The 14,366-nt window shown below is 36.1% G+C and overlaps 1 protein-coding gene across 8 annotated transcripts in view; it reads left to right on the top strand.

Annotated features, from left to right (window-relative positions):
- QKI (QKI, KH domain containing RNA binding) overlaps positions 1 to 14,366 on the top strand; it is a 143,452-nt gene that overhangs the window by 39,533 nt on the left and 89,553 nt on the right. For all 8 annotated transcript variants that reach the window (XR_004352438.1, XM_032650584.1, XM_032650589.1 and 5 more), the window contains exon 3: positions 12,976 to 13,092. Coding sequence is in view for 7 of the 8 variants with exons in the window: in XM_032650584.1 (XP_032506475.1) it covers positions 12,976 to 13,092 (117 nt within the window). In the remaining variant the exon portion in view is untranslated. The remainder of the gene's footprint in view (positions 1 to 12,975; positions 13,093 to 14,366) is intronic.

Genomic DNA, 14,366 nt, shown 5'->3' with positions numbered 1-14,366 from the left:
GAAGAGCAGGTTTGGGGGTGGGGCTTAGGTTCTGATTTAGAGGTATTGAGTTTGAAGTCAGACATCCAGATGTGGGCATGTCAAATAGGCAGGTGGGTATATGAGTTGTGGATGATTCTTGGCACCCAAAAGTGTCTATTTTATCAAAGCTTTTTAAATGAGAAATTTAGTTATTCATAGGAGAGAAACAGGTATAAAGCTATTTTGGTCCTCCAGATCATTTTTTTTAATACCTTGATTTTAAATTTCTGTTAAAAGAATTTGGCAAAATTGGGATCCACATATAGTTTTTCTTTGAGGTTATCAATACATACCAAATGAATAGTAACTGTTTTGTAGTCTGTACTAGGAACTGTATCTCATCTTTAAAAAAAAATTAAATAATGTTAAACAAAATAAAACAAGGACGTGTGTTGTGTGTCTGATTTTGGCAGTATGGAAAAGATTTTATTTCAGAATTATGGATTAGATATTGGCCACGATGAAACAAATATGCATTTTTATTACTCCTGTTTTTCTCAATATGTCTTAGAGATCATTACGCATGCTTCTCTCTCACCTCCCCCTTTTGTATGTAGGCTCGATTTTGTGAGTGAATTCATCCTATTTGACTCAAAAATGCTTTATTAAAGCTTCAAAGGGGCAGTGTAGCACAGTGGGCAAAAGTAGGGACTCAGACTCCTGGCTGGCTCTGCTGCTTGTATTGTGACTTTGGGCAAGTCCGATCCTTAGTTTCCTCATCTCTGTAATGGAGATAGTCTCTCACAGGCTTATGAGGGGTTATAAGTGAGTTAATACATGTAAAGCACTTGGAAAATGCCATTATGCTGTGTAAGTATTACCAGAATGTAAGCTCCATGACGGTGGGGATTCTTCCCTTTTTTGTATTCTCACTGCCTAGGATAACGTCTAGTAAACAGTAGATGTATAATAAATATTTGTTGTGTGTATCTGTATGAAAGCCTCACTCTTTCAAATATTGCTGAAATTTAAAAAAAATATGTTGCCTTTTGAGTTTGCACGTAGCAACTTATTTATAAAAGTAAGTGTTAATTTGGAGGTATTGTTTTGGAGTTGGCTGTGTATAGCTCTGGGACTGATAAGAAAAGAAAGTCTTAGATCACGTGTTTGAGAAATTAGTGCCTTATAGTGTCCTTCGCAATGTTTTTGAATCAGTGGCTTAATGGTATGGGAATGAGAAGGTAATATGAGTAGCTTGTTGAAGATGTATTAAAAATATTACACATTTATTAATATTTATACTTATTAATAAACCAGACTTGTATTGCATCTCTACTGTGTACTAAGCACGTCCTGGAGGTGGGAATATTAATTTAGTAGAGAAAACTCTTTGACATAGTTGAGGTAATAGTGGGTTTTTGAGCCATTCAGGCCTAGGTTTTGAATCCTGGCTTAGTGCCTTCCTGGCTGTATTTGTCAACAGTCGCCACGGCAGTGCTCCATGTAAGCTATCCTAAAACTCAGTGGCATAAAATAACAAGCGTTGATTTCTGTGCTCTTTATTTAGTCTACACTGTATGTTGGCTGCAGTCCTGCTGATTGGGCTTAGCCGAGGTTGGTCTAGGCCGGCTCTGGGTGGGTTTAGATTACCTTTATGTTCCTGCTGGGCTCAGCCCAAAGGGGCAGCAGCTACTTGGAGCAAGCTCTTTTCATGGCAGGTCACTGGAGTGTCAGAGCCAAGCCAAGCCAAATTGCTTAAACACGTGTAAGACCTCTACCCTTCTTCCATCAGCTAACATTCCATTAGCTCAGTGATTGTCAAGTGGATGATTTTGCCCATCTGGGGCATTTGGCAATTTCTAGAGCTATTTTTGGTTGTCAAAACTTGGCGGGAGCACTAGTGGCCTCTAGTGGGTAGATGCCAGGGCTGCTTCTAAACATCCTACAATGCATAGGACAGCCCTGGCAACCAGGAATTATCCTGCTCCAAATGTCAGTAGTGCTGAGGTTGATAAACTGCATTTTCAAGTCACTCCGTCCACATGAGAAGGGGACTAGAATAAATATTAGCAAAAAATAATTGAGACTATCACATTGGCTTTGAGCACATGTAAACTTTAGAATCTGTTTCCTTGCCTATAAGATCATAAGGTCTACGTCATAGAATTATTTAGAGGAATGAAGATAACAAATACATGGTATCTGGATAGAGCACTCAGTACGGTTCTTATGATCATGACTAAGGAAAAAATTCCTATCCTTGAAGGAGCCCACAGTGTTATATGAAAGAGAAAAGCTATTGCATTATCATATAAGACTATTTAAGTTTATCATACAGTCATAAAATGACCGACGTGGATGAAGACTAAAGTTAATGCGTAGGCCATCGAAGTGTTGATTTGGCCAGTTACTAAGGACTTGTTTGAATCCATGAAGATCTTATAAACAGTATATGAATGGAGTTAACTCTGATTGATATAGGTAAAATATGTTATATTTTAATGAGTCAGTAATAATTCTGTCATTAAATTTGCCTGGTTATTGTTTTTGGGTTCTGAGAAATTGTTTTATAGGATCTGCCAGAGTGGTAGAATAAGTTTCAAATATTGGCAGGGTCTAGCTGTTAGGGATATTAGTTAGCCTGTATATACATGAACAAATTAGATCGCAAAGCTGTTAACTTGAGATATGTTACGATAAATTGTAGTGAGACTTTACCCAGAAATGTTATATGAAGATAACTTTGATTTTCTGATGTTTTTAAAATGGGTTTTAATTTTGAATGATTATAGCATTAAAAGGTTTGTCTTGGGTCTAGGCTATTCGTGGTGACACATATTGTCAAAGGGTTGTACGATGGGTAAATGCCCTTTCAAATATTTTTTCCAGCTTGTAGGATTTCAACACGGCAACTATAAATAATAATGTAGATTTATAATGTTTTTCACAGTACACACTAGCTCATGATAATAGTCTATGTCAGTGGTGGAGCATGAGTTTTAAGTCACCTTTCAATTTATTTCTCTTGGGCTTGCAGATAAAATTTGGCTAGTCATAGCTTCAGAGTTAGTATGGAGTTATTCGTAAGTTTCACTTTCTCAAGATTGTCTTCTGCAAATTGCCTGTTGAGCTGGCATTGGTTTTGGAGGAGTTATGAAAAGAGAAAAGGGGTCAATGCAGTTGGTTATCTTTACTTAAGCCTTTGTTCCTTTGACTCTTGTGGCTTTCTTACTGTGTTGAAAGACTGGATATAAACTACTTTCGTCTTTGATCTTCTGAGAAACAAATGGACGTTAAGTCAAAATTTAATGATCTACTAAGTCTCTATTCTCAATACCAAGGTTAAGCCTTGATTTTTGGCAGGATATGATCTTAATTATAAGTGAAAATATTTTAAAACATCTGCACATCTCTCTTCTTTGGTAATTTATACAGGAAACTCTTAAAGATAGACTGTTGATTTGAAGAAGGTTAGATACATATTTTTATTGAATGGAGTTGTGAAATGTTTCAGATTACATATTAACATTGGAGTTTTTAACTTAGCAATACAATTTGATAATATAGAGCATGTCTAAGTTTCTAAGTTTTAGGTAGAGAAACTGTTATTGTTGACTTGTAACTTTAAACAGATCAATTTAGTGAAGGTCAATTTCATGACATTTGGTTTTGAAGTTTCATTTTTATTTCATTCTGCAAGGATGTATTGAGGGCCTACTGTGTACCAAATATTTAATAGGCTCTTTGTGGTCTGAGATATACTAAATTTCTTAGGATGTTAATAGAAATTATTCCAAAAAGGATTTCAAGACAGTCTGAAAACGAATTTTGTTTAGTTCAGGTTTTTTCAAAATTTAATGGTTTTTAAAATAAGCCCTCTTAGAGTCTTAAAATGTGAATGCTTTCTTTTGTAAGTAATATATTTTGATATTAAAAAGGACTAGTGTCTAGAAGAACAAGTTAAAAGATGGAGTTTGTTTTTAGGGAAGAATTATTGCTTGTAAGCAAATGTTTTCCAGGCTCAGCTGAGATAGAAAGTTTTGTCTGTGATTTATCTTATCCAAAAAGAGTTTGTTGGGATCTGCTCTGTTAAAATTATTGTTACAAAGGACTTACGGAATTAGATGGAAACCTAATTACAGGCATCCACCTCCATATCTCTAAGATTCTCACTGAAATAATCAAAGGAATAAAATACAAAGATTGGAGAGAAACCTGCCTCTCAGGGCTATTGGGTGTTTCTGTTAGATATTAAAGGAAAGCTCAAGGTGCTGATCTGCTCTTGGCCCATTTTGGGAAAGCAGTGTCTCCTGGAAGTGAGTGAAGCAGTCAGTAACAGAATCTTCCTAACCCTAACCCTCTCCCCTCCAAAGTTGGCAAATGAAAATGGGGTGTGGAGTAGTCCAAGGTTATACCACTTGAGCTTGGCCACCCGTTTTTGTGCCTGCTTATCATTTTTTTGTGCCTGCTTAAAATTTATTTTGTGAGTAAATGAACTCATCATATGAGCAGAAAACTACTGTAGTTTTTGATAGAACCTGCCTTAACTTTACCCCATGGACATTGAAATAGAACTTTTCAATGACTAGCCTTGGAACTAAATTTAACTATTTCATTGGGAAAGCATATTATATGTCTTAATAAACCCGGCCCTTTAGAACAAAATAGTTCATAATAAATTAGGGACTTCCTGAAATCTAATTTTTGACTTCAATAGAACACTGCTTTTCCTAAGTTCAAAAATAGTATCAGGGGCTTCCCTGGTGGCGCAGTGGTTGAGAGTCCGCCTGCCGATGCCGGGGACACGGGTTCGTGCCCCGGTCCGGGAAGATACCACATGCCGCGGAGCGGCTGGGCCCATGAACCATGGCCGCTGAGCCAGCGCGTCAGGAGCCTGTGCTCCGCAACGGGAGAGGCCGCAACAGTGAGGCCCGTGTACCGCAAAAAAAAAAAAAAAAAAAAAAAGTATCAGTAAGTAGCCTACCTAGCATGAACTTGGCCATCTCCATGTTTCATATTGGTATGACAATTTTTTCTTTATTGCTTGGTAAGGAATTGATTGAGTTTAAAAAAATGTATCTATGTTGTATTGTTTGGGGTTATAGAACAATGATTACTTTCTTGCCTTTTTATTTGTAAGATTGTATAAAAGCAGTATAAATTTGCAGTTTTAAGGACAGACTAAAAAAAAAGAAAAACAAAATTTGAGAAGTAATTAGAAACATAAGGCCAAAGAGGAGATCTGAGTATAAACCAGTAAAATTTTGATATCATTCAGTAGCAAGAGCCTGAACGAAGGCAGTGGCAGTTGAAATGAACACAGGGGACAGATTAAACAATGAAAATCTTAAGATTTCTTTGTTACATGTGGAGGATAATATTGTAGAGGAATGATAAATGATAAAAGTACTATATTAATAGAATATAATAATTAAAAGTCACTGTAAACTGAGTTGTACTTAACAATTTAGAAACATTGAAGCAGGGTAATATAAAAGAAGTTACCAGTAAGTCAAATGGAACTAAAATCTGTTCCAAAAAAGAGCAAGTCTCTTTAAGAGCTAAATTAGTACTTTTGGAACAGTGTATGAGGCTGCTATTTTTTTTTTTTAACATCTTTATTGGGGTATAATTGCTTTACAGTGGTGTGTTAGTTTCTGCTTTATAACAAAGTGAATCAGTTATGCATATACATATGTTCCCATATCTCTTCCCTCTTGCATCTCCCTCCCTCCCACCTTCCCTATCCCACCCCTCCAGGCTGTCACAAAGCACCGAGCCGATATCCCTGTGCCATGCGGCTGCTTCCCACTACCTATCTACCTTACGTTTGTTAGTGTGTATATGTCCATGACTCTCTCTCGCCCTGTCACAGCTCACCCTTCCCCCTCCCCATATCCTCAAGTCCGTTCTCCAGTAGGTCTGTGTCTTTATTCCTGTCTTACCCCTAGGTTCTTCATGACATTTTTTTTCTTAAATTCCATATATATGTATTAGCATATGGTATTTGTCTTTCTCTTTCTGACTTCACTCTGTATGACAGACTCTAGGTCTATCCACCTCGTTACAAATAGCTCAATTTCATTTCTTTTTATGGCTGAGTAATATTCCATTGTATATATGTGCCACATCTTCTTTATCCATTCATCCGATGATGGGCACTTAGGTTGTTTCCATCTCCGGGCTATTGTAAATAGAGCTGCAGTGAACATTTTGGTACATGACCCTTTTTGAATTACGGTTTTCTCAGGGTATATGCCCAGTAGTGGGATTGCTGGGTCATATGGTAGTTCTATTTGTAGTTTTTTAAGGAGGCTGCTATTTATGAATACAGTCTAAGGATCTATGAAATTGTTTTCTCAAGTTTTGCTGCATAATCTGTGGTCAGAATTATTAAGTATTTGATCTCCTAGACTCATCTTCAGGGTCTGAGGTAACACTTGTAAGCTCAGTCTTGACTCAAATAATCATACTCTTCTCTCTCGCTCTTGCTGTCTCTTTTTTGAAGTTATACGTATTTGTAGGTGAATTATGTGGATGAACTAATAATCACATAAGGGCTTTCATTCATGTAAAAGGTTTGATTAAGGTAAAAAGAATATGTATGTTGATTATTAAAGCAGTGATCCTAATCAGTAAAAGACAGATGACAATTGAAAAGGCAAGGCTTGGTTATGTAAAAGTAGTATGGTAATTATATGCTTTGTGATGTAGGTGGAACTCATTCTGAAAGTAAATTTGAATCTGAAGAGGGTTTTTATAAACTTGGTACAACATTTTTTGAATGATTAACAAGAACGAGAAAACTAAACATGAGTATCTGGTATGATCAGGGTGTATATGTTTAAGGTCTTTAGAAGAGAGGCATTATGCCCTACGGTGTCCAAGCTCTGTAATCAACCTAGGTGTTCTAGGATTTGGACTACTTTTTTAACCTCTCATGTATTAAATGTAGGTGATAATGGTAACTGTCTTCTAGTGTTGTTGTGAGGATTAAGTGACTTATTGCATGTAAAGTGCCAAGCATCGAAGTTGGCTTTTACTGGAACACTCATAGTAGAACATATTTCAGCGTACTCAACACCTAAGAAATGTTGAGTGACATAATCCTAGCACTCATGATACTTCCGTATTGAAATGGAAAGTGGAAATAATAGTTGTTTTGTTTCTGTGACATCATTGACTCTGTCATTTGGAATTTATCCTTAGATCAGTCAGGTTTACCATTTAAAAAGTTTCTGAAATGTGTAAGAGTTCCTGTGCTGCCTATAACTTATTTAGTGATTTTACTGAGAGTGAAAAATCACTGTGATTTCTGTGAACTCTTTTAAATTGTATTATCCAACAATCTGAACAAATACTAGTTTCTTCTGAGTGCTGTATATTGTGTGAGGCACTGTGGATTAAAACACGCGCACTGTGGATTAACACACACACACTTGTGTGAGGCACTGTGGATTAAAACACACAAACACACACACACACACGCCGACCCCCACCCCATTGTTGGTTTCTGACTTCAAGGAATGCCCTGCGAAAGACATGCAGATCGTTGCATACTGTGTGACAGAGGGCTGTAAGAGGTGGGTACAAAGTGTTCTGAGATCCTCACTTAGGAGGAGAAAACATCTGTCTCAGAGTCAAAGAACACATAAGGAAATCACAGAAGGAACACTTGAGCTCAATACTATGTGATGAGGATTTGACATGCTTGGTGGGAAGGAAGGAGGAAGAAAGGTGTTAACAGGGAACGAAAATTGAACATACCTGCTGTTTTAGAGAACAACATGTGTCTGAACAGAGGATAATAGCAAAAATAAAGGTTCAGAAAGTAGTTAGGGATCTCTTAAAGGGCCTTGTTGTATGAGTTTTGACCTTACACCGTGAAAAATATTGTCATCTATTTGTGTCGTAAAACCCTTGTTGGCTTTCATTGCCTTTATATTTTTATTTTAATTGGTTAAATAATTTTTTGTTTTTCTAAGTACTTGTTTAGCTTCCACAACGACAATCATCATCTTATTCACCTGAGTTTGTTTTGTATGGTTTCAGCCTCTTTCCCAATTATATCTATACTCATGGGATAAAAATTTGACATAATTAGGATATCCAAATTTATATGCTATAGATTTCATATTTTGGTTATTATTGGTTACCGGTTTTCACTTTTACATCTGTTGATGTAAATGCTTCTTAACATAGCCCTGTGCCAGTAACAGAAGATGTGTAGAAAGGCCTAATACATGAAAGGTTTTGCAAAATGGTTCCTATAGTAATTATTATATAGCTTAAGAAGACATATTTGGCTGCTCATCTAGAATTAATATGAACGTAGAGAAGGGATAAGACATCTGTCTCCCCAAAAAGTACGAGGCATTTAGATACATTCATTGTTTGTTCGTGTTTTTTAAACAGAAGACTTTCCTTGATATTCTCCCCCCCACCCCGAACTCTTGGATCCATGACCAGACTGATTTCAGTTGATGAATGAATATAGTTCTGACATGAATATCGGTTGGTATTTTCATTTACATTAATGAGTAGCTGAAAGTGAAAATCATGCAGACGTATGCTGAAACTTCATTTGTTCATAAATGACAAGAGCAGTTTATTTGCTGAATTGGATAATGGTTTCAGATATTGGAAGAACATTGTGCTATTCACAATGAGTGACTTTAGATGCAGCAGACTTTTAAATTTAATCTGCATTGTTAACATTTTCTCCTTTGCTCTTATAAGTCGAGTTAATAAAACAGTAAATCAAGTCAAACAAAATATTCTGGTACTTTTAATTAAAAACAGTTGTATTGCTAAGTAGTCACGACTCTTGTCTCATCTTACACATTTGCATAAGATGGTTTACTAGTGTTGACTGCCACTTGAGGTGGTCCATTTTTGGTCATCTGCTAAGCAGAAGACTTTATCAATACATATACATTTGTGCGTGTGTGTGTTTGATACCTACTAAATTGCTTTTGTGATCTGATGTAAGGTTTGTAAGATATATAACTAAAATCACCTTACAGATACTAGACAAAATACTTAAAAACAGATTATCAATTTATTGTATGAAAAGCAATCCAGAGAAATACATCATCTTTTTAAAATTGTTTTTCCAAAATTTTAAGCAGAAATTACTGTTTAACACTTCTTAGAAGTGTTTCACTGAAATGCTTTTAGAAATCCATTTTTTATTCTCTCTTTTGATAGTGTGCCACAGAAGGTTTTATCTTTAATTGTGCATTTTTAAAAAGGTTAATGGAAAGATTTGCTATAATACTTTATATTTTGTCATTGGGAGAACTCTGTCATGTCTATTTAAAATTAAGTCAGCAGCAACAAATAGCATTAGACATGACTGTTGTTAACCTCTTCTTTAGAAATTAACATGGCACTTGGCAGAGATATAATTGGTAAGCCACAGAGAAGGTCTGTACTTAAACAGTAGAGTTAATGAATGTCTCTTTTTTCTTCTTTCAGCCTTTAAAGTTGTAGTTAGCTTAGGCTGTTTGAAATGATTTTCTTTGAATGTGTTGTGACATTGGTTTAATTGAATGAAGCTGCAAAACTAGCATGATAAATCAACACAGAATGAAGTTTAATGCAAGGCAAATGATATTAACTTGGAAATTGGTTGCAGTAGACAAAGCAGCTGCTATGATTAATTTTTTTTTCATTCTCTACTTACACCACTTTGAGAAGGATGACCTTGATGGTTTCAGTTGTATCAGAACCCCAGTGGTATGCACTTTAACACATTTGAGCTCTTTTTTGCTGGTTGTGGTGCAGTAGAGATTGGTTAATTTATAAGGTTAGGAAAATTTTGTTACAGATTTAATATGTTGGTTTTGACTGGCTTTAAAACATTTTTTATTTAGTAAATAATAATTGGAAGGATTACTTAGCTATGGTAGAAGTTTTTTTCTGTGTAATCTTAATGCTGTGGTTTCAGCAAAAGAGATTTAATACGTGAAAAGAATAGAATGTGCCAAAGAGGGTCTTTTTCTTTTTTTAAAATAAATTTATTTTTATTTTTGGCTGTGTTGGGTCTTCGTTGCTGTGCACAGGATTTCTCTAGTTGTGGTGAGCGGGGCCTAGTCTTCGTTATGGTGCATGGGCTTCTCATTGCAGTGGCTTCTCTTGTTGCGGGCTCTAGGCGTGTGGGCTTCAGTAGTTGTGGCACATGGGCTCAGTAGTTGTGGCACATGGGCTCAGTAGTTGTGGCTCGTGGGCTCTAGAGCACAGGCTCAGTAGTTGTGGCACATGGGCTTAGTTGTTCCACGGCATGTGGGATCTTCCCGGACCAGGGCTCGAAGCCATGTCGCCTGAATTGGCAGGTGGATTCTTAACCACTGTGCCACCAGGGAAGCCCACAGAGGGTCTTCTAGGTGTTTATATGTCATGAAGTGGATGCCAACCACTTTGACAGAGGACACAAATATAAAACAATTACATATTAGTTATTTGAAGTGCTAAAGTACCTCCATTCGTAATGCATTTTTTCCAGACATTCTTTGCCATGTTTGAGATATATAATGTATGCCAACTATATGAGTTACTTTGGAAAAAGATCTGTATAGAGCACAACTATTATTGAGGAAGAGCTGGCAAAGACTACTTATTTTAAGAAGCAGTCAAGGTAGAAATAGAGTAAAGGCATTTTCACAGGTTTCTTGAGAGCAAGGAGAATTTCTCCTCTTCCTCTCCTCCCCTTTCTCCTTTTTAAAAAAAATTCCTAGCATCTATTTCACTCTTTGCCACACAGGAAGCCTTGAATACATGTTTCATTAAGTTGAATTTGAAAATGAAATGTTGTTTCCTATTCTACTGAAAAATACTCAAACTAAACAAAATTACACATAATAAGCATAATGCTTATAAAGTCTGGGTCGAATAATTCTAATATCTAGAGGCCTGGTGGATTTGTTTCTTTTGTCTTGTTGTTTCTTCAGATTTTTGTTAATGTCATTTTACGTTCTTGTGTATTTGGTTATTTTCTAGTGTGTGCCAGATAATGTATTTACTGAATAGCTTACAAAAATAATATAAGGCCTAAGATTATGTTGTCCTCCTCCAGAGAGAATATATGTCAGCTTCTGACAGGTACCTACTGTTAACTAGCAACCCAAGATCACCTCGGTACAGTTTTGCTTATTGAGGTTGAGACAGTTTTGATGTTCATATGCAGAGTCTGTAAGGGCCTGGGAAATTAGGGTTCACTTTTACCCCCAGAATGCACACCCATCAGATCCCTCCCCAAAGCAAAGACCGGGGACGGGGAGGCGCTCACATTGGTAGTTACACACTCCAACCCATGTCCCTTGAAGTTCAGGCTCTTAGCTGTCCTCTCCGGATTCAGCAAACATACCTAGAGGACAAGGAGTTCCCCAAAGCCAGGCTAACATCCTCTTGATTCTCTGTCCTCCCTATGATCCTGAATTAGCAATTCTTCACAGTTTTGCTGGGTCTCTCATGCATTCAAGCAGATGTTTTTTCCTTCTGTGTCCTATTTTACTGGAATTGCTCAGCTGGTTTGAATTACCCTTAGTACTTAACAGAAAATTCCATGAAATTTTTTGAGAGGTTACCTTTAAATCCAAGTACATCTAGAATTGACCAACTTCACACAGTACAGAGTAAAAATATATTAGAACGAGGGTCTGAGAAAAAGAAAAAACACACATATCACAGAAAATCTATCAACAGGCCTGGCTCTCTGTTCATTTAGAGCAGAGTCTTCCTACTTTTTGGCAACTTGCCAACCCCACCTTTATATATAGTCACAGATTCTATAAAACTTTATTCCCTCTCCTCAGCTTGGTATGGAAAAACTTATATCGTAATCCCCAGAGGGAAGAGGGCTTTCTTCCATCCTTATACGTGTACTACCCGTCTTTCATTTGGGAATCACTTTTGTAAGATGTGGCAGTGCTGGTGAGCAGCTAAGGCAAAGTAAGAAGCCATTGGAGTACAGAAGATTGAAGAACTGCCCTGGCTGCTTAAGCCTTGACAGCAGTCAATTCTGGCATATTAGTGTTACTAACGATACATTAGCAGTAGGATTAAAATGCAAGAAAAAAATAGGAAGTATAAGAATTAGTAACTTAATTGATTGAATAAGTTAATAGAAACCACCCATCAGTCTTTGTGGAACTGATAGTATAAACATTTGGTTTTTTTTGTCTTTTATGCAGATGACATGTGAATGAGGAAAATTTACTTTTCAATATTCAGAGTCAATCTGTTCTTCCCATTGGACTTTTTAAAAAAATTAACTTCTGTGAATGAATACTTGACATTTCTGTGGAGGGATGATAATTATATAATTATTTTTGTCACTGTCCTATTCGTGATAAGAGTTAAGGTTCTTTGTCAAAGTAGTAATATAAGCTAAAGGTAGAAATGGAAAATAGAAAGGAAAATAAGTATGCAGAGATAAAATTGTGCAAGGAGTGTGGTGAAAAATGTAGACTCTCATGACAAATATTTAGTATAGGGTGGAATCCAAATTTGGCCATCAGTGTTCTGGCAGCCAACCCCAGAATACAATTCTCTCTGAACAGTTGCTTTGGAGAAAGTATAACTTAGATAAATAAGACAGGAGTTCTCCCCCAAGGATTTCTGCAGAAAAGGCCACCACTATCTAACATAATGAACAGTTCCCTGAACCCTGTCATAAAGGATTTTGTAGAAGGGATTTGCATTCTTGGGTGGCACCTAAGATTTTGTCTAACTCTTTAATATACTCTGGTTTAGATTACATGTTGATGGGCAATTGAGTATAGTACCTGTTTTAGATAGATACTGTTGTTCCTAATCCATAATTTGTATTAATACATACGAAAATTTCAAGCTAAACATGAGCTGCTGTAATTTCACCCCCAGACTTGTCAAGAAATTCATAAGATTTTATTTCAACTTAATATTTTTTAAAAATCTAACTGAAGGAAGTAAATTTATACTTTAAAATAACTTTAAGTGAATAATGTATGTTGATTTTTTTTTCCCCCCCAGTTTAATTTCGTTGGGAGAATCCTTGGACCTAGAGGACTTACTGCTAAACAGCTTGAAGCAGAAACAGGATGTAAGATAATGGTCCGAGGCAAAGGCTCGATGAGGGATAAAAAGAAGGTAAGTCCTTGAAAATGGGGCAGGTCTTTATGTGAATAATTTACTTATACTTTCGAATTTTAGTAACAAAATATCTAGACCCTAAAACACTATACATTATTTGATGTCTGAAACCTTTGAACTTTTTAAAGGTGTTGTCATGATTTTCCCTTTTTGATTATCATTTAGCCAGCTAATATCAGTCTATGATATTACCTTTGGTTTTTACACTTGAGAAACGCCAGTTTGGAAATTAGTCAGACTATAATGTTGTATATATAAAAGATGTAACTAAAACTTTGAAAAATCTAAAATGTTTCTTTTGATGAGATTTAAATGAGAAGGATCAAATGAATAACTTTGGATGTATGTCATCTCATCAGGAGAGTTAGTAAACATAGGAAAAAAAGGCTTATAACTAGCCATATGAGAGTCATTTTGGTTTTTACCAACATTTTGTGTTGATTTTAAGTTTTCTAGACATTTTACTTTAAAGTGTATTGTTCCTGCTTTCTGCTTTTTTCTTTTGCCACTCTTGTTTTTCTAGTATAATCACCTAACTGCCTACTTTAAAGATTGTTTTTAGGAAGGTTTTTTTGCCTTGTTTCCTTTTATCCAGTGATACTAAGAGGCAGAATACTTTTGAAATTTCTGCCTGTGTGAAAAATGTTTGACTGATTTTAAAAAATAACCTAGAATTTGATTGCCAAAGATGAGATTTATTGTTAGGAAGGGTTTGTTGTTTGTTTGTTTATTTTTTAAATACATTGCCTTGAAAGGGATATCAAATGCTAGACCTGTTATGTTACGTTATGTTATTGTTATGTTAGAGCGTGTGCATTGAATCACTTTGTGGAGCTTACGGAATGACCACCAGACCGATAAGGCATTCTGACTTCATTCTGATATGCATCTTTTTGAGCTTCTCACTTCATTTCATTTAAGCTCTCCCATAAGCTGACTGGATCTCAATCATTTTCTCTCCTTACAGACAAATAATGACTTAGTAGTTAAGTTGGAGGGAGAGGCCAGTCAATGATACTGATTATCTTTAGATCTTATTATAAGCTGTTCTTGTCAGCTGAGTATAAAGATACTTTGAGGGAAGCATGTGAGTTCTCCCTAAGCATATTTAGCTGTTGTATTTAAAACAACTTTTTTTATTAGAATCTTAAAAAAATTTAAGCATATTGTGAATCAGCTGAGTGGCAGTCTCATATCGCCACGCAGTTTTGGTTCCCGTTTGCACTTATGGTTGCGTTGCATTAAATAATGCTAATTTAATAGCCTAGGGA

The sequence above is a fragment of the Phocoena sinus genome, chromosome 12 (assembly GCF_008692025.1).
Source record: "Phocoena sinus isolate mPhoSin1 chromosome 12, mPhoSin1.pri, whole genome shotgun sequence".
Lineage (NCBI taxonomy): Eukaryota > Metazoa > Chordata > Mammalia > Artiodactyla > Phocoenidae > Phocoena > Phocoena sinus.
Note: the sequence above shows the minus strand (reverse complement) of the source record. Positions and strands in the feature narration are given on the sequence as shown.